The sequence below is a fragment of the Artibeus jamaicensis genome, unplaced genomic scaffold (assembly GCF_021234435.1).
Source record: "Artibeus jamaicensis isolate MK-2021 breed Jamaican fruit bat unplaced genomic scaffold, CSHL_Jam_final contig_391, whole genome shotgun sequence".
NCBI lineage: Eukaryota > Metazoa > Chordata > Mammalia > Chiroptera > Phyllostomidae > Artibeus > Artibeus jamaicensis.
This window is the reverse complement of record NW_026521814.1, coordinates 19,100,555-19,121,654: the sequence shown is the minus strand read 5'-3', so window position 1 is coordinate 19,121,654 and position 21,100 is coordinate 19,100,555. Positions and strand designations below refer to the sequence as shown.

The following is a 21,100-nucleotide window of genomic DNA, read 5'->3' as shown; positions in this document are numbered from 1 at the left end:
TAAAATAATTTTAAAACATAGTTGACATTAAATGTTTAATAATGATTTTTCTTAAAAAAATTTCTTATAGTAATATCAAAGGCATTTCACATGTTCCTTGATAATAATACATTTTGAAACCTTTTTCTTGAATTTAAACAAAAGGCACATTGCTGAATTAATATTTTACATGGAAGAGCTTAGAGCACATGTGAGGAAATACGGACCTGTAATGCAGAGGTACTATGTGCAGTATCTTTCGGGCTTTGATGCTGTTGTCCTCAATGAACTTGTGCAGGTAAAAACTATTTCATGTTATTCTCCCTTTTGTTTCTTCCCTTCTTTGTAGTAACTGATCCATTTCTTCAACAAGCATTTATAAAATGTAATCATGTTACATGGTAGAGATACAAATGTAAATAACTCATGGTCATTATCTTTTCAAGGGGGTCATTTATCTATAGGGGAGAATGCGTAAGTTGTGGTCATTATGCTTAAGTATGTACAAAGCTCAGAGTGAACACAATGCTGGGAATGATTGTTTATTTTGCTGGTGGAGGTATACAGTAACTAAATTACACAAGCCCTTCCAAAAGAAGAAGTTAGTCATAAACAGATCTAGCAAAGATCACCCTGGCTCACTGTGGTTGATGGCTGACTGGGGGCCAAGGGAGGAGGCAAAGAGATTAGAAGAAAATTGCAGTAGGCTAGGTGGGAGCTGATGAAATCTGAACTTGGATGGTGTCTGTAGAGTTAAAAGAAAAAAAAAGATAATGGAGACATATTTGATAACTAAGTGTTAGGGGAAAAGTAGAAGATAAATCTTTTTGCATAGTGTGTTAGAAGATGGGTAGTAAGAAAAATACAAAAAAAATCTAGATGTCCTAGTTTAAACATCCTAATTTTATTTTCAATTTGAATTTTCCTCTATTTTTAGTTCCAGATTTTTGTTTGTTTTTGGCTTTTCATAATTTCTTTATTTGGCCTTTTTCATTTTAATATAAATTTCTTTTATTTTCATTCCCAATAAGCTGACTGTAGAGAAAATAGTATTTATTTTGCTTCATTTTATAAAATCACAGGTATCTAAAAACTACTTTAAGCTAACTTACAGTATGAAGGAAGAATATTGCAAATTCCTTTTACATTAAGGCTGTATTAAGACTCTAAAACTACTCATCTTCCAGAGAAGTAACCATACATGAAATCTTCATTTTTTTGAAACCTATCTAAACAAGCAAATAAATGTCATGTGATTATTTACCTTAAATACAGCTTCTAAGTTATTCTAAGCTAGTGTTTCTTTTTTTATCCACTAGATGGAGCTCAGATGCTTCCTTTCTAGAATGTCTACTAAAACAGAGTAGAAAAGTTTATTTCATTCCTCCTGTGTTATTGCTTTACTGCAGTTTTATTTGAATACTTATTTCTTACCAGATAAATCAGAGGCTGTCATAATTTCACAGTCTAGAAAGTAAACCAGACTTCTGGTTTCATTTCATTTTGAAACTTGCTGTGGCTAGTTGGATACTTACTAATAAATGAATTTCTTACTTTTATTGGAATTATAGTGGTAGTATTAGTAGCAGCAATAATACTAATTAATATTTGTCAAATTATTGATAGTATATTTTATTACATCTATAGAACAATTCTGTGAGGAAAGGTATGGTTATCATTATTGGAAGAAAAAAAAAAACTTATGTAACTTGCTCAGTTGCATAGATCATAAGTAACAGCCAGTATTTGAAGTGGTGTCTTAATCAGATGCTTGAACTTTTTACCACCTCTGGTGTTGTAAATCATAAGCACAATGTTTTTAATCATTTGTTGGAATTTAAATTTAGAACTAAGATTAACCTATTACTGTATTTTCAGACCATAAGACACACCTAGGTTTTAGAGGAGGAAAATAGGAAAAAGATTTTTGAAGCAAAAAATGTGGTAAAATATTTAATAGCATAATTTTTCACCAATGTAAATGTAAACAGAACTCAACAGCAGCATTAACAACCATTATTCCTCCCAAATTTGGGGGGGGAGGTCTTACAGTCCAAAAAACATGGTAATATAGTTCATTGTAATAAGGTGTTCAATTATTTTTTCATTGTAAATATCCATAACAAAATTTATGTTTACCATTTTTAAGTGTACAGTGACATTATATAAATTCACACTTGTGTAGGTCTTAATGTCTTATTTATGCTGTTTGTGAGCTAAAGTGCCTACTTTTTAAAAATTTATTATTTATCTATTTCAGATGGGGTTTATTAAAACAAATTTTTTTAGCCAGTTTAAGAGGTATTGTTTTTGGTTCTGATTTTGTTGAGATATAATTTACACCTAATAAAAACCACCAGTTTTTAGTGTTTAGTTTTACTTTGGCAGCTATAAATACACTCATGTAGCCACCATAACAATCAAGGTGTGGAACACCTCCAACACGTCAAAGTTTTCTCGTGCACCTTTGTAGTTGATTACCTCTTTGACTGACACTCATCTACTTTTTGTCACTTTTTGCCTTTAAGAAAAAAATCATATTAATGGAATCATATACTATATAACTTTAAAAAATTTTCTTCCAATTAGCATGTTTTTGAGATTCATTCATTTTATTGTATGTATCAACATTTTGTACCCTTTTTATTGCTGAAAAATATCCCATAGTATGGATATCTGTTACCAGTTGATGGACCTGTGAACTATTTCCCAGTTAGATGATTTTAACATTGTTTTTTTGTTTGTTTGTTTCTTTTCAGAATCTTTCTGTTTGCCCTGAAGATGAATCCATCATCATGTCCTCTTTTGTTAACACTATGACTTCCCTAAGTGTAAAGCAAGGTAATGAGGCTTTTAAATAAAACCATATTTTCCTTTAACTAGGCTTTCAAATTTGATTATTAAGGAAAAGATTTAGCAGTTAATAGTTAAAGAAGCACTTATTTTTTTAGACATACAGTAGTCCCCCCTTATCTGCAGAAATTATATTTCAGGATTCCCAATGAATGTCTGAAACTGCGGATAGTACTAAACCATACATACATATCTTCATGCACAGTTAGCCCTTGAATAACACAGGGATTAGGGATGCTGGCCCCTTGCATAGTTGAACTTAACTACTGATAGCCTGCTGTTTGACCAGAAACCTTACTGATAACATAATTGATTAATATATATTTTGTATGTATTTATATTATATACTGTATTCTTAAAGTAAGCTAGAGAAAAGAAAATGTTATTAAGGACATTGTAAGGAAGAGAAAAACACATAGTACTGAGTATATATTGAAAAGAATTTGTAAGAAAGTGGACCAGTGCCGCTTGAACCAATGTTGTTCAAGGATCAGCTGTACTGTTTTTTTTCCTATATATACATATCTGTGATAAAGTTTAATTTATATTTTATGCACAGTAAGAGACTAACAACAACTAATAATAAAATAGAACAGTTATAAAATATGCGATAATAAAAGTTACGTGAATGTGGTTTGTTTCTCAAAATAATGCCATACTCACCTTTTTACTTAAAGGAAGCATTTACAGCTTCTCTTTGGCATATTCAATTTGCCAACATCACTGTTGCACTTTTGGGGCCATTATTAAATAAAGTAAGGATTACTTGAACACAAGCACTGCAGCATACCAAGACATCTGATAAGTGACTAGTGGGTACTGTGTGTAGTGTGAATATGCTGAACCAAGGGATGATTCATGTCCCCGGGAATTTTAAGTTCAGGTCTGTTTGTCTTAACAGATGTCATAGACTAGACTGCCTTTCTATTATTTGAATACTTTATTTTAATAGGTTTATATAGTGTTTTAGTTTTATGTTCTTTAGGAGGTATCAGAAACCTTGACAGTTTGAGTAATAAATATATTTATTTTATTATACTTACATAATGAAACCATTATAAACTTGCCTGGTGACATTTGGTTATATAGAGTTATATTGTGGAACTTGAGTATGCTGTTTAAAGTTTCTATTCACTGGAATCCTCAAGCTCTATTCTAGCTCCTTTAAATTAACATAAAAGCAACACTGAGAATCAGTTGAAAAGTCTACACTTTACATTTCTCTGAGAATATAACTGTCTCCTTTAACATCATCTTTGTAGGATTTGAGAATTATTTTACTCTTAGCTGTTAGGTTTTTTTATTGTGAAATACACATAACACGAAATTTACCATCTTACTGTTATTAAGTGTACAGTTTGGTAGTGTTAACTTATTTCACATGGTTGTGCAACCAATTTCCAGAACTTTTTCATCTTGCCAAACTGAAAATCTATAGCTGTTATACTCTTCTCCCAGCCTCTGGCATCCACCATTCTTTCTGCTTCTGTGAATTTGACTGCTCTAGATACCACATATAAGTGGAATTATACAGTATTTGTCATTTTGTCACTAATTTATTTAACTAGCATAATGTCTTCAAGGTTCAGCCACACTGTAGCATGTGTCCAAATTTCCTTGTTTTTTAATGCTCAGTAATGAACCACATTTTGTTTATCCATTTATCTGTTCATGGACATTGGGTTGCTTCCACCTTTTGGCTATTGTGAATAGTACTGCTGTGGACCCTGCTTTTAATTAGTTTGAATATATACTCAGAAGTGCAGTTATCTTAGCTCTTAAAATTTGAAATGTGATGATAGATTTGTAAAAATGTTAATTTGTTTTGTAAACTTTTTCTTCTATGCTAGTTGAAGATGGGGAAGTGTTTGATTTCAGAGGAATGAGATTAGATTGGTTTAGATTACAGGTAAGAATGACTTCATAATTTTCATTATTATTTTATTGTTATTAAATACCTTAGTTAACATGAAAACATTACTTAAAATGAAAAACGTTTACCTATTCAAAAGACTTCTTTTCTTTAATTAATTATAATCTTTACCTCATAGAAGAGTCTTTTATTGATATGTAATTGACATAATATATTAGTTTCAGGTTTACATAATGATTCAATATATTGAGAAATGGTCAAAATAAGTCTAGTAATATCTGTCACCACACAGTTATAAATTTTCTTGTGACGAGAACTTTTAAGATCTACTCTGTTAGCAACTTTCAAATATATACTGCAGTGGTCTCCCCTTACCTAGAGGGGTTATGTTCCAAGACCCCCAGTGGATGCTTGAAACCATGGATAGTACCATACCCTATCTGTACTGTTTCTTCCTTTATTTACCAACCTGTGGTAAAGTTTAATTTATAAGTTAGGCACAATAAGAGATTAACAACAATAATTGTAAGGTAGAACAGTTACGACAATATACTGTAATAAAAGTTATGTGAATGTGGTCTCTCAACATACTGTATTGTACTGTAGTCATTCTTCTTGTGTGATGAGAAATGGTATAGTACCTGTGTGGTGAGATGAAGGGAGGTGAATGACGAAGGCATTGCAGTGAAATGTTAGGCTGTTACGAGGGTTACTTAAACACAAGCACTGCAGTACTGCGGTTGGATGTGATAACTGAGAAGGCTACTGAGCGACAAATGGGAAGGTAGCATTTTATGCAGTATAGATACACTAGGTAAAGCAGTAATTCACATCCCAAGTGAGATGATGTGAGAATTCATCATGCTACTCAGAATGGTGTGCAATTTAAAACTTATAAATTGCTTAATTCTGGAAATTTCTATATAGTATTTTCAGACGACGGTTGACCACAGATAACTGAAGCTGCAGAAAATCAAACTGTGGATAACGGGGCTGCCACACAGCATTATTAACTGTGATAGCCATACTGTACACTACATCCCACATCCCAAGGGCTTATTTAACTGAAAGTTTGTACCTTTTGACCACCTTCACCTATTTCACTCAATCCCAGCTCCCTGCTTCTAGCAACCACCAGTTGGTTGTCTTTGTCTATGAGTTTGTTTTGTTTTTTGTTTTGTTTTCTTAGTTTTTTAGATGCCACATATAAGTGAGGTCATATAGTCTTTGTCTTTCTTTGTCTCATTTCACTTAGCATAATGCATTCAAGGTCCATTCATATTTTTACAAATTTCCTTATTAGGGCTGAAAAATATTCCAGTGCATGTATATGTATGTATGTACATGTGTATGCATATACAAACATATGTACAGTATATACACACATCTGTATACACATAGAGACACACATACCACAACTTCTTTATCCACTTATCCAGCAAAGGACACTTAGGTTTTTTTCATATCTTGGCTATTATAGATACTAATGGAGTGAACATGGGGGTACAGATTTTTTTTTGAGTTAGTGTTTTCATTTTCTTTGGCTAAATCATAAGATGGTTCTGTTTTTAATTTTTTGAAAAACCTCCATTAACTGTTTTCTGTGGTGGCTGTACCCATTTAGACTCCCACCGCTAATGTACAAAGGTTCTCTCTTTTTGGGAGACTGGGAGTTTCTCCCACCGTTGCAACCCCTGCCACAGTCCATAGTCAGCTCTGAGTCTCAGTTTCCTGTTCAGCCAGCCCTGCCCGCGCAGTTTGCCACCTTGCTGTGTGTTCTCTCTGTCCGTCCGTTTGCCAGTCTCCCTCCTACTGGTTTGGTTGGTCTGGTTGACTGTTTCTTTAATTCCTTGGTTCTCAGAGTTCTGTGCAGTTTGATTTTCTGGCACCTATGGTGGTTTATTATTTTTAGATTAGTTGTTATCCTTGTTTTGGTTGTGAGAGGAAGCAGAAGGTTTCTACCTATGCCTCCATCTTGGCCAGACTGTTTTACTATGGAGAACTTTTTAAAGGAATTGTTACTGATACAGTGTCACAATAAACTTAAGCATTTTTCAACAATGGGTTTCTTAAGTTTTTCCTCCCTGTAGAATGACAATGCTAAAGTTATTGGTCTGTACTTAAACTATGTTTGTTTTTATTGTACTTTTACAGGCATATACTAGTGTGTCTAAGGCTTCGCTTAGCCTTGCAGATCACAGGGAACTTGGAAAGATGATGAATACAATAATTTTTCATACAAAAATGGTGGATTCCTTGGTGGAAATGTTGGTGGAAACATCAGATCTCTCCATATTTTGGTATGTTGTAATTATCTTTAAATCAGAATTTGAGATGTTCAGTATCTAAAGGTATCTTTCTTGATTTCTTTTTTAATACTAATGTAGTCCTTAAGACAGTTCAATAAAAAATAATAAAATTGCAAGAATAAACGGACTACTGGACAGCCTGCTTATAAAAAGAAGTTTACCAAGATGGGATTTTATATCTATTTTTATTTCTGTATTTAGAATAGCTCTTTCTAGTGTGAATTTATTTTTTACACTTTTTTTTTTGAGGAGGTGAAAACAGTCACTTCAAATTGCTCTAAGGTCCTCCCTCTTGCATTATTAGATTAAGCAAAAAAAAAAAAAGTTGTGGATTAGGGTTCAATAGAGCAAATGTTGCAAATAAAATAACTAATTTCACTCTCTAGTATTAGATTGGACGTGAATATTATGAAGTAGTGACTGCTCCTATCATTGTGTTCCTTTCTCCTTTGCTTCTATGTTTAGTTATACTTAGTAGTTTTTAAGTTTTGGCCTCTTTCCTTTTTTTCTCATTATGTGGTCCTAGGAGGAGGAGCATGTTTTATTTCTTTAGTGTCTAACATAGTTGGTACGTAATAAATATTTGTATGAACCTATGAACTTGATCCTGAGTTCAGGATTCAAATTGAAGTATTCTGGCTCAAAGCTATACAATGACAGCTCTATTTCTGCTTCTTGGCCTTTTTTCCTTTGGGAGCTGATTGGGATAACCTAGTATGTCCCTTTATTTCTGAAATGCTGAGATCATCTCATTGGATAGCAGTAGTATTTCCTATGTGTTGAATAGCTGTTGTTATAAAAAGCTTTTCATTTTTAAAGTGTAACCCAGTTACACTGATTGGGGCAATTTTTAGGGTGGCTTTCTTTAGCAGTATTGCAGGAGAAATCCAGATCAGACAGGGTAGGTATCAGGTGTCTCTTAAAGTAACTCGTAAAACAGTACATCACATGTCAATGTACAAGAATTTTTCAGGTTATTTTGAGCTGTATTTTATTGCCTGTCCCAGAGGTGTCAGGGAAAGAAAAGGGAACAGTTTCTCTTAATATATTGTTGAGCTACAGAAAGGTTCCTAATGTAAAAGAAAGACATAGTTATTAGTAAGTTCTCTTCCCATTCTTGGAAATGAAAGCAATTTGAGTAATGTTTAAAATTTTTAATTTTCAGTCATTAATTTTTATCTGTTTATCATAATCACATTCTTATTTTGCCTTATTCAAAATGAAGATATCTTTACTGTTTGTCTTATTATTCCAAAATACTATATTTTATCGACTTACATTCTTTTACAATTAACATATCTTAAATCTTGAAGTAATTTAAAATTGGTGCTGTGTCATTGTTTAATTGATGTTTCTCTTTCTTAGTGGCACATAATAGTTTTTATTAAAATTAATAGTACCTTAATTTTGTTGACATTTAAAAAAAGATTTCATTTATTTTTTAGAGAGAAGGGATGGGAGGGAGAAAAAAGGGGAGAGAAACAATGATATGCCAAAGAAACATCTATCAGTTGCCTCTCACATGCTCCCAACCAGGGGCTTGGCCAAGAATTGAACCCACTGAAAATTGAACTGGCAACTTTTTGGTTTGCGGGATGATGCCCATCCCACTGAGCCTCATCAGTCAGGGCTTTTGTTGAAATTCAGTAATGTGGGATTTGAATGTCATACATTCATATGCTATAGATATGGTTTATTTTCTGTTTTAAGTTTTTAAAAATTTGTAATGTTATACAAAGAATATTTTTATTACTCGAATGATTATTGGTGTGTGTAAGAGATAACTCTTTGGAAAAATAATCAGTTTCTCAAGGCAATAATACTACCAGTTGGTGAATTTTATTTACTTGAATCAGATTAACTATAAGATACTGTATCATGAAAATTTTATTTGAACTATAGAAATTGATTCTAATTTTTTATATTGTTCTTTATATAGTTTTTATAGTCGTGCTTTTGAGAAGATGTTTCAACAGTGTTTGGAGTTACCCTCTCAGTCAAGATACTCAATTGCTTTTCCACTACTTTGCACTCATTTTATGAGTTGCACACATGAACTATGTCCGGAAGAGGTAATTTCAGAGTAGTACTCTGACTTACATTGTCTGCAGAGTAAACTAACCCAACCAAACATGTAGCTGACCGAATGTTCACAAAGTCATGATTACCTAATCTAGCTTCCCATCTAATGCACCCTTATGTAGAATCAGAAGAATGCTTGAATATCTATTTGGTACAGATACAATAGATACGATATATATTTGGATGAATGGATAAATAATTATTAGAACATATCATTGTAAGGTCACCTAAAATTATCTTGATTAAAATAAGTGGTGGGTTAGGTATTATTTATGATAAAGTTATATATAGTAAATGATTTTGCATGCTTTTCCTCTTAAACTATCATTGAAAAGACTTGAAAATTGAATGCACAAATTAGTGACTAAACACAAACATATCAAAAAGGAATTTCAGTAACTTGCCCATACAATATATACAATAAGTAGAATCTAGATTTGCTGGTATTTGTAAAACATACACATGCTGGTCTGTAGGCAAACAGGAGTTATTAAATAATTAAACTAATCAGTTTTATTGATATCAACTATCCATAAGGTATTCAGTATATCTTCTAAGTTTTAAAGAACAAATGTCAATCACTGTATAAATGTGGTAAGAATATAGATTAAAATTAAATAGTGTATTTTTAACTTAGTGTTGAGTCCCTTAAAACTATAGAACTTAATAGAAAAGAAACTTACAGATAGCAATAGCATTATTAATATTTTAAGCATTAGGCAACATCTGTTGTGGACGGTACCTCAGTGTTCCATTGGAACCAGACTCTGAGACGGAGATTAGCCTGCAGAAGTTTATTGGGGAGTGCACTTAGGATTAATAGTTGTGAGGATATTAACACCCAATTTTAATAGATTTATAGAATGTTTAGATTTAATAGATTTTTTTACCTCAAGCTTTATATAACTAAGATATACCATTATCTTATATAATGGTATATCTTAATATTTTTCATTAAGTTACCCAGCAAAATCCAATTAGTTTTATTTGGGTGGTATCATTCCTTGAATCCATTCTCTATTTTCCATTGCTTTTGTCACTATGGTAGCTCAGATTTTTAATGTTCTTTATATGCATTTTTGAATAGTTTTCCTGCCTTTAAACCTATCTAAGTACAGTGACACCAGAGTACCCTTTTTTTTTTTTTAACATTTTATTTATTTATTTTTAGACAGAAGTGAAGGAGAAAGAGAGGGAGAGAAACATCAGTGTGTGGTTGCCTCTCGCATACGCCCTGTTGGGGACTTGGCCCACAACCCAGGCATGTGCCCTGACTGGGAATTGAACCAGCAGTCCTTTGGTTCATGGGCTGGCACTCAGTCCACTGAACCATACCAGCCAGGGCCAAAGTGCCTCTTCTTAAAGAGTAATTTAAATCAGTGGTTTTAAATCAGTGGTTCTGTGTTGCAAATGAAAGTAAAAATTTTCTTATAGGCATTTAAAATTTTCAACAATTTACCCCATTTTTAAAAATTGTATTTAAAAATTCTTGTGAGTAAAAAATACATATATATCTAACATAAAAAATGTGCCATTTGGAGCCCTGGCTGGTGTTGCTCAGTGGATTGAGCATGGGCCTACGAACCAAAGGATTGAGGTTCTATTCCCAGTCAGGGCATATGCCTGGATTGCAGGCCAGTCCCCAGCAGGGGATGCACGAGAGGCAACCGTACATTGATATTTCTCTCCCTCTCTCCTTCCTTTCCCCTCTAAAGATAAAAAAGTGCCATTTAATTATTTTTAAATGTACAGTTTAGTGGCATTAATTATCTTCATAGTGTTGTTCAACCACAAGGTGATATGGAAACTCTTCCTCTGTTAGCCACATCATCTTTTGCCTGGATTATTGTTACAGTCTGCTAAGTGGTCTTTCTGCTTCTGCCATTGTCTTAAAGTCTCTTCTCTGTGCTGCAGCTAAAGGCAGAGGGCAGATCAAGAGACTTATGACATGTTAAGAAACCTTACTGATTTTGTTTTCCAGTCTCAACATTTCTGAGACATTGAAGGGGAGTAGTGAAATCAGCTCTTTACTTTAAATAAGTTAATCTAGTAAGTTTGAAGCAATGCTAGTTCAGTGTTGTTGGTTTTTTTTTTCAGGAAGAAGTGAGAGCAAGAGAGATGTTTTATCTTTGAGGAGTCAGAATTTGTTTAAACAAATTCTAAACTATTTGTAATTTGAAATTTTTCCTTAAGTGAACCAATATTTAATTGTACCTGGCTTCTTCATCCCCTTTAAAGTTTTAAGGGGCATTTTAAGTAAAATGTATTGTAAGGTATCTTGATAGATGAAGTAACAGTTATTTTGCATGTTTAACTATTTTTATATTCTTTTACATTATCTTAAATTTATTTTAGCAGCACAAAAACAAAGTATGTAATAATAATCTCTAACCCCCACTCCTTATTGTAGAATAGACTTTAACCTTATTTTCCATGTTTATTTAAAGTGTTTTGTTTCAAACTACTTTTTGTAACTATTATTATTAATTATTCTTTGACAGAGACATCATATTGGCGATCGCAGTCTTTCCCTATGTAATATGTTCTTGGATGAAATGGCCAAACAAGCTAGAAATCTTATAACTGATATTTGCACAGAACAATGTACACTTAGTGACCAGGTAATAATTTAAATGTCTCCTTACAGATGGAAAATATGTTTATGAAGGTAAGAAAGTTAGGTTAGACAGGTTTTTTTTTCTATTTTCTTAGACTTAGTAAACTTATTACCACTCATTTTAAAGCTCCATTATTAGGGGGGTTTTTTAGGTTGTTTTTTTTTTTTTTTTAATTGCCACTGTCTTTAGGGTTACTTACATTGTAAAGTCCAGCCCTGACGTTGGCATTTAAGTCCCTTCCAGATAGTTCACACTTCTCTGTTCTGCCTGCACTTAAGCTTCATCACCTACTAATTCTCATTAGATTGTGCATACATCATGCCCTAACATAGTTTTGTTCTTCTAGGCCTTTTTCTTCCCAATAAAACATTCTTTCTTGTTCTTTGCTTGCCTAGTCTTTTTTTTTTTTTACTTATCCTTTAAAGTGCAGTGCTGATACACGTCCTTTGTGAAGTGTTTATACAAGATTTACTTATTTCTGTTTTCCACTAAGCTTAGGCTGCCTAAGCTAGGCAAATACTACTCTTCATTTATATGTCTGTTCTTAGTGCTAGCATGGTATTTCCTGCATAGTCTGGATTCGGCTAAGGTTTACTTGAACAGTTAATGTGTTTTCAAAGTAATTGGTGTAATTGTAGATTTTATTCTTTTTAAATTTAGTTGCTGCCCAAGCATTGTGCCAAAACGATTAGTCAAGCAGTGAATAAGAAGTCAAAAAAACAAACTGGTAAGAAAGGGGAACCTGAAAGGGAAAAGCCAGGAGTTGAGAGCATGAGGAAAAACAGGCTGGTAGTGACCAAGTAAGCCATCCACTTTTATTATATGTCATATTACTACAGGTTTTTTTCACTTTTTGTATAGCATTCATATTGAATAATGCTAGTAACTGTAACTTCTCCCTTTCCTAGTTATGTTTTTACCTTTGTGAACTTGAATAAACATTTATTTAGTGCTTATTTCATCTCAAAATACAGATTTTAGATTTTTGAAAAAAATAGATGTAATAGATGATATTGTCTTGTCTTTATATACAGGACACTGAAAGTCAGGTATCTCTGAAAACTTAGGGGTATGCTATAAGAAATCTTTTATTTTCAATTTATTTGAAATCAGATATCTGAGACTTTATTTTGGTGTGTTGGCATGGATAGCTGATACCATTATTTTAAAGTGGATATTTCAGAATAGTTAGCATGCAGGGCTCTTTGATTATTTGATGGGGAGGCATAGGTGAGCAATAATAGGTTAATATTTTTTTGTTTAAAGCTAATTTTCTACCTCCTTGCTTCCTACATTGAGCAGCTATTTCCCATTTAGTACACAACTTTCTTCCTCCACAACAGAAAGTATAAGAGGAGTTGGAAATGATTGTCTTTATGAGTGGAATAAGCTTTTTCTTGTGTATTAAGTCAATATAGTCATTCTCATCTGAAGATAGAAACAGATGATGTTTATCCTTAGAAAATTGTTCTCATATGTTAGGGCTGTCCGTAAAGATTTTGAACTTAGTTTAGGAGAGAAGGTGATTTCTGTAATTATTATCCCAAATAAGATCTGATATATTTATAAAATTAATATTGTATTGCTGTTATAAAATGTTGAACATTTTATTTACTGTTTATTGCCATTTTTTTCAGCCTTGATAAATTGCACACTGCACTTTCTGAGCTGTGTTTCTCTATAAATTATGTACCAAACATGGTGGTTTGGGAACATACCTTTACCCCACGAGAATATTTGACTTCTCATCTGGAAATTCGCTTTACTAAGTAAGAAAGAACATACATTATTTTTGTTCAGATAATGAGTTTTTATATTTATTATTCATACTCCTACAGTATATCCTTTCATGTGGAAAAGCATCAGTAGAATTGGTATAATAGAAAGAATAATTGGGAAGTATGAAAATAGTGAACTGGGAGCTATTTAAATTATTCAGATTCTCGCCCTGTACTTGTTGTTATTAACTAGTTTTTACACTGGTCAAGCCAGTTAATTTCAGTGAACCTTGGCTTCCCTTTTAAGAAAAATGGGGAAATTGGAGCAAGTCAGTGTATTTCAGCTGGCATGTGGCAATCCAGTGGGTCATGAAATCAGATTAGATGGATTAGATGGTTGTAATAAGCATGTAAAGAAAGAAAGAAAGAAAGAAGGAAGGGAAGGAAAGGAAAGAAAGATGTAAAAAATTAGTGCATCGACTGTAGTAAGTGTAAGTATTGCTTCATGACACTTTTTAGGTATCTGTGTACCTACATGTATGTGCTGAGTTGTAATTCTGGATACATATTTTACAGCGGGTAACATTTAAATGTTTGAAAACCTCAGGACTAGATGACCTCTTAAGTCTTTTCTAGATTCAAATATATGCTATTACGCTAGTAGAATTCAAGACTTTTGAAACATTCAGTTCTATTTAGAGCTTTGTAAGTTATATATAATGTTTCTTGAAATGATATTGCATGCGAGAAGTCAGAAACTTTCAACTTTATAAATGTTTCTTAATCCTTTTTCGAAAGTTACACACTTACTAAAGAAAATAATTGATTTTATTGGGGAGAGCAGGAGGGTAGATGGAGGTGGAAGAGGATATGGAGGGATAAGTGGTCATGGAAAAAATACAATAAAAACATGAACTATTAAAAATACTGATTTGACAAGTTTGTCTTAAAGGCCTTTAAAGCAACTTAATAAAACAATATTTGCTAAAGATTTTTCAAAGCTCTGTGGTCATTAAGTAGTATTTGTACCATATGCTTAATTAACATTGTGTTAAGTGCTATGATTAGTAATGAAATGATAGAAAGCTTCAAGCTGTAGTTGGTGGGAGACTATATAAGCGGGCACTGACTTGAGTGTTAAGTCATCAGGTGACTAGAGAAGGGTCTGGAGTTGAACAAAGACTGTCTGCTGCTGTCCTTTTTAGTAAGGTAGTCATCCTGACAGTAAAACTCAGGATGCGCTAGTATTTAAACCTAGGGGACATCATGCCCTGTGGTATTCATCATTCTCAACTAGGTGGGGGTGGTAAAGTGGTGGGTGGAAGGTAGGGTTTAGTTTATAGCTCCCATGTTTTTCTTTTGTAAATATGTAGCCTGGTCCACTAATCCACAGAGAAGCAGGTAACTCTTTTTACCAAACGTCTGTCCTTAGTAATCAGTATCAAGCCAAGGCTGTAAACTTGTTTACCTGGGAAAAGTCTATGCCACCACTTACGGCTTATGTTAGTTGGTTGATTTTAGTTAATCAGTTGAGCACACTCTTTGGACTTAGGGCTATATACAAGGATAACATTCTTGTCTTGAATTGGTCTTGGACTGTTTCTACTGGTGAGGTTTGTCTGTTTTTAAGGATTTGTTCTTGCAGATAAAGAATCAGGAGCTTTGCAAATCTAAACTTAGTGACTGTTTTATGAAATAGAGGTGGCCAGTGTAGGAAAAGATCATGTAGGAAAGTATTTTCAAAATTTGTGGGTTTTTTAGGCTTATGCAGTTTCTTGGGATGTAAATTAAATAGAACTGTGTTTCATGTGTTAGAAGTGATTAAAGAACAATGAAGTTTTGCTTGTTGTCTTCTTTTGACTAGTGCATTTTGTTGGGAGGCAGCACTAAGTTAGGCAGAAGTGTTGCCAAACCCTGCACCCCCCAATTCCAAACAGAGTGACTGTGATCAGTTTACTTGAGGTCTGAGGCTTAGTTTTTTTTCATATGTGAAATAGTGGTAATAATAACTATATAGTAGGGTTACTAATTATGAGAATTACATCCAATACATATAAAAAGCCTAAAAAATTACTGGCATTTAACAGTGCCAAATGAATTCAAGCTGTAGCTTAAATAGTTTGTTGTACTTGCTACATATGATGTATTATGTCAGAAGACTTTATCCTTAAATAATTTTTATTACTGATGTCTTTAGAATTTTTTAAGTCACTTTTGATTAATTCCCATTTCAATAGTACCTTTATGATAGTCTTTCATTTTTTTTAGGTTGTTTCTTTGGAAGATGATAGTAATTTCATGGCTTTGTAACAAATTGCATTTGAAATTAATTTCACTTCTTATTTAGTATTACAGATTAGGTTGAATGGTCTGCTTATATGCAAGCAAAATTTAGAACTCTTTTCTTATTCTTTTTTTGCCTCAGGTCAATTGTTGGAATGACTATGTATAATCAAGCCACACAAGAAATTGCAAAACCATCAGAGCTTCTAACAAGTGTAAGAGCATACATGAGTGTACTTCAGTCAATAGAAAACTATGTGCAAATTGATATTACAAGAGTATTTAATAATGTTCTTCTTCAACAAACACAACATTTAGACAGCCATGGAGAGCCAACCATTACAAGTCTATACACAAACTGGTAAGGAACACATTTGGAAATTTGGAGTGATATAAAGTTGTAATGAACTGCTTGGGAAAGTTATTTTTTTATGGATAAGTGCTCATTCATATTATCAGGCAACTTAAAATTATATGAAAGAATGTATACCATAATAAATTTTGGATTAAACAGTTTCTTCCAGTTACAAATTTACTTTTCTTCTTAGGTACCTGGAAACTTTGTTAAGACAAGTCAGCAATGGTCATATAGCTTATTTCCCTGCGATGAAAGCATTTGTGAACTTACCTACAGAAAATGAATTAACATTCAATGCAGAGGAATATTCTGACATATCAGGTAAATAATTCTATGCAGTGTTTTAGAGAATGAAGAAGGCTTGATTTATTTTTTGGCTTTTGATTTTATTGTGAGTGTTTTCATTTAATTACATGCATAATCATACATTATATCTTAGACTTACCTTTACATTTTTGTCACTTTTTTTACTCTAGAGACTTATCAAGATTTTTGCATTAGTAATTGGCTTCTGTAATATAATATTTCAGTATGTTAATGTTCTTAAAGTATTTGCTCTGTCATAGTATAAAATTAATTACATTTCCTTTCAGAAATGAGATCCTTATCAGAACTGCTAGGCCCATATGGTATGAAGTTCCTAAGTGAAAGCCTTATGTGGCATATTTCATCGCAAGTTGCTGAACTTAAGGTAATGCAGTATTTACTACTTTTAGCTAGTAAACATAAATTCCTAAAAAACATTTTAAGAAAATGAGCAGTAAGCCTAGAGTGTTAATTACTCTAACCTGACATGAACATTCTCATATGTAAATGAAATTATAGCACTAGCATGGTCTTTTTATTTTATTGGTTTTTTTTATTACCATTTATCCCTCCTGTACCCTGTTCCACCTCGACCCACCCCTCTCCCCACCGCAGTCACCACTTGCTGTCTTGGTCCACGCATCTTTAAATAGCATCTTTGTTTTGTTCTGTTTTACAAATAGTAATCTGATTTACTGAAAGTCAAACAAATACATAGGATAAGCCAATTCCTGCATGGTTAATAATACTTTGCTTAGTGAATCAAATAGGTGGCAAGAGTCAGTGTGGCTAAAGGGAGAGGCAATATTACCCAGTGGTTATGGACTTAAGCTTTCCAATCAGGCTGTCCTAAAATTCAGTGCTGTCAGTTATGAACATTGACTTTAGGCAAAATTTGAACTCACTATGCTTTTACTTTGAGAGAATTATGTGTGCTAATTACTACATACCAAATGTTTGAGTATTCAGCATAGTGCCTGTCACAGAGTACGTACTGAGTAAATCTTATTTTGGTATTCATCATGTCGTTATTACCTCATTGTCTTTTTTAAAAGACTTTCACAATTCTTACATAGAAGTCAACTTTTAGATATTTCATAATGTAGATTTTAAATACACAAACTTTGTACTTAATGTAGTTTTAGGTGCACAAACATCACAATGCTAGTTTTAGTCCTTTACAAGCAATATCTTTTTATTTATTAGACTCATTCCCCTATAAATACTTTATCTCTTTTCTGTGCTGTTGTCCTCAAATAACAGATTTCTCATTTCCAGTTACTTTCTTGTGTTCCTTTCCGTATGGGACAATAGAAGAATTGTGGCCCAGCAATTTTACTTTTGCCAATAATTTTTAATTTAAACTGAATAAATAAGGACTTCTGAAATTGTTAGCACTGTTAGTACTTCTTTGCTGTTTAATGTGGCTGTTTGAGTATTGTGATGTAGTCATGAAAATTAGTCTATTTGGATTTCCCTGTGTTCATATCTATGAGAGTTTGAAGGCACCCGATGTCCCTGACAGTACTGGAAGGACGTGGCCTTTGACTTTTCCTCACCCGCCTCTCCAGCCTGGTTGGCGTGTATATTGTGTCACCTCCAGTAATCTTCACGGAGCTGTGCCTCAGATTGCCTCCTCATAACATTCATGTATTTTTCAAATGTCACCCGATCAGAATGTTTTTCCTTGTCCATACTTTAAAATAGCAAGCATCACTTTTTCCAGACTTTTTACATACATAAATTTCTTTAAGTCATTGGAACTGGAATTGTCCCTATTTTACCAATTATGAACGTAAGATCAAGAAATATTAAGTAACTTGTACAGGCACACATGCTTAATAAAGTGGTGGAACTAGAGTTTGAACCTGTATTGTCTACCTAACTCCAGTGCTTATTTAAGTATGGTACTGTACTGTTTTTAGAAATGAAGGGGATCCAGCGTTCATTTAACCCATCCTTACCTGTTGCCTGGAACATACACTACATTTTCCTACGTGAATGATCTGGTCTTTTTGAAAATGAGGCAGTCTCATCAATTCCTGTGTAACTAATACTGTACTCAATATCTAAATAGTAATTTTTGGTTGGTCCTTATTCTTACATCAGTCAAGAAGCAGAGACTGTTTTTGACAAGATTACAGTTCACATATTTAAAACTTTTGCTGTGACACACACATGCATGCAAACCCTCCCTCCCCTCTCACCATAGCTTCAGTGTGTACCATCAGCCCTGGCCGCCCAGCTCAGATAATATGGGCCTGTAGTTATCTGGTGTGAACTCCATCGCTCCAAGTTGTCTCTGAGGGAAGTTTATCCTCTGTCTTTGGTGACTGTTCTGTAGATACTCTATTTCAGTCAGTTCTGGGTTGGCTTCCTGGCAGAATTGCGGGAACTGGTCTTTTGTTTGTTTCTGGAGGTATTGGTGTCACTAACCTGTCCAAGTGGGATTCCAGAACAATGTAGAAAAGCCCACATCTTACTCAGACAAGCTCTGGGATGTTTTTATTCCCCTCTTATAATATTCCATTGCCAAAGAAGCCTACGGTCTGGTCCACTAAAAATGTTGTGTGTGCCAGAGGTAATGAAAAAGGATCCCTACAGCCTGCTTCACCACTCCCAAAACAAAGGGGAGACCCTCCAGCTTCAACAGCAGTAGGTGATGTGCTGTCGGTCCCAGCCCCTGCAGTTCAGGCTGAACAATCTATAAAAACTGATCACCCTGAAATTGGTGAAGGAAAAGCTCAAGCCTATAACTTCATGGGAAGCATGCTGCACTTCTGTAATGGAGCAACCATTGGAGCAGCTTGCTTTGCACAACAAGAAAAGAAAGAACAAATTAAGCTTGAGTCTTTAGAAGATGTTCTGAGCCAAATTGCTTGCACCACTCAGCAGGCCATTGTAGCTCAGAATGCTGCAGTCCAGGCTGTCATCACCCACTGCAGCATATTGAAAGTAGCTGTGGATGGTTCTGAGGTTGCAGGTGAGAAGTCAGGTCAGTGGTGCACAGTGGAGGGTGCATTGAAGGAATCCAGAAAGGCAGTAGATAAGGCTGCCATATCCTTCTCAAAGCCAAAGGCCAGTTAGAGAAGATGTTAAGTATTATTGAAAATGCAAAGAGATAAGAGGTTGCTGTGGCCAAATCTCATAAAACTGCTACAGAGGGGAAACTTCACAACATTATAGTTGATCTGCATAATGTGGTCCAAAATGTTGAACCAGCTCAGACTGAAGCTAAAGTTGTGTCTCAGTATCATGAGCTAGTGGTCCAAGCCCAGGATGACTTCAAGCAAGAACTGGACAGTATTACTCCAGAAGCCTTGCCAGGGTGGAAAGGGATGATTCTCACTTAGCTGACAAGAAATCTTCCAATGATCTTGTTAGAAGTTGTCCATTATCTATGGATCTTTTCACTCTTTGTCTTAGTAACATTTTTATAAATTTTGCTTTAGTTTTTTCCTTAAGTGTTAATGTTATCAAATATATTTTTATTCTTGAAAAGAAATGGAAGGAGCTTAGGTTTTAACATTTCAATTATATCTTGGAGTGATTGCATTTTCTTTCAGAGATTAGTAAAATTTAAAGTTAATGTGATAATAGTATTCATAATCTTGGCTTTTTAAAATGCTATTAAACTCTCTGATTTAAGAATGTTGCTTCTTGGCTGGATTCTTTTTCAAATAGCTGATAATATTAAACTTGAGTCCAGAACCTAGATGAAAGAAACTTTTTATGTAAGACCTTGATTCATTATCTTTGAGAGACATGGTTGTGAATTAGCTTGGGTTTCTTTTTTTAATTTAATTGTTCACGTACAGTTTTCTGCCCTTTACCCCCAGCCCCCCCGCCCCCCGTTATTGTCCATGTGTCCTTTGTACTTGTTCTTTCAAACCCTTCCTCCCTTCCCCTGAAATTCCCTCCCCTCTCCCCTCTGGTCACTGTCAGCCTGTTCTCACTTTCAGTGTCTTTGGTTATATTTTGCTTGTTTGTTTGTTTTGGTTATATTTTGCTTGTTTGTTGATTAGATTTCTGTTAAAGGTGAGATCATGTGGTATTTGTCTTTCACCACCTGGCTTATTTTACTCAGCATAATGCTTTCCAGTTCCATCCATGCTGTCACAAAGGGTAGGAGCTCCTCCTTTCTTTCTGCTGTACAGAATTCTATTGTGTAAATGTAACCATACATAGTTAAATTTATACCATAGTTTTTTGATCCATTTGTTTACTGATGGGCACTTAGGTTGCTTCCAGCACTTAGCTGTTGTAAATTGTGCTGCTATGAACATTGGGGTTCATAAGTGTGATGTGTGGGTGTTCACGCTCTTATGTGACATGTGCCTCCCACAAACCTTGTTACGACATCAGCACATTACCAGTTCGACATTGGAAAAAAAATTAAGAGCTATAAAAGGGTGGTATTTCTAGGCCAGAATCAAGGAGAATGAAAGAACTCAAGACATAAGCCTAGCACTGGAAATGGCTTTTGACCTGAGGACATCTGCTGATTCAGAAGTAACATTTGTAACATTGATCTTTAATTATGGTGGGATTGCCAGGTAAAAGGGTTTGTAAATAAAACCCAAAGCCTGCCTACAGTGGGGAGTGTAAAATCTGCTTAAATTCCTCTTCACCTTTTTTACATATATATCCTGAAGGGTTAGAACTTCAGGGTAACAGTGAACTGGAGATGACTTACCCCTCCGCAGGATTTACAGCTTTGT

At 34.0% G+C, this 21,100-nt stretch overlaps 2 protein-coding genes and 1 non-coding gene across 7 annotated transcripts in view; all 3 read left to right on the top strand.

The window, feature by feature from the left end:
• NCKAP1 (NCK associated protein 1) overlaps window positions 1-21,100 on the top strand; it is a 93,933-nt gene that overhangs the window by 52,706 nt on the left and 20,127 nt on the right. For all 5 annotated transcript variants that reach the window (XM_053665085.1, XM_053665084.1, XM_053665083.1 and 2 more), the window contains 11 exons: window positions 145-277; window positions 2,739-2,820; window positions 4,683-4,741; window positions 6,860-7,005; window positions 8,954-9,086; window positions 11,598-11,717; window positions 12,375-12,514; window positions 13,352-13,483; window positions 15,858-16,076; window positions 16,264-16,394; window positions 16,667-16,764. In XM_053665085.1, coding sequence (XP_053521060.1) covers window positions 145-277; window positions 2,739-2,820; window positions 4,683-4,741; window positions 6,860-7,005; window positions 8,954-9,086; window positions 11,598-11,717; window positions 12,375-12,514; window positions 13,352-13,483; window positions 15,858-16,076; window positions 16,264-16,394; window positions 16,667-16,764 — 1,393 coding nt within the window. The remainder of the gene's footprint in view (window positions 1-144; window positions 278-2,738; window positions 2,821-4,682; window positions 4,742-6,859; window positions 7,006-8,953; window positions 9,087-11,597; window positions 11,718-12,374; window positions 12,515-13,351; window positions 13,484-15,857; window positions 16,077-16,263; window positions 16,395-16,666; window positions 16,765-21,100) is intronic.
• Window positions 18,246-19,888, top strand: LOC119038644 (MICOS complex subunit MIC60-like). The gene has a single exon (XM_037131183.2). It carries the CDS (start codon window positions 18,879-18,881, stop codon window positions 19,464-19,466), a length of 588 nt encoding a protein of 195 aa, XP_036987078.2. The 5' UTR covers window positions 18,246-18,878; the 3' UTR covers window positions 19,467-19,888.
• On the top strand, window positions 20,661-20,762 carry LOC119038650 (small nucleolar RNA U13). Its single transcript, XR_005080456.2, has one exon. It is a non-coding gene; the product is annotated as a small nucleolar RNA U13 (small nucleolar RNA).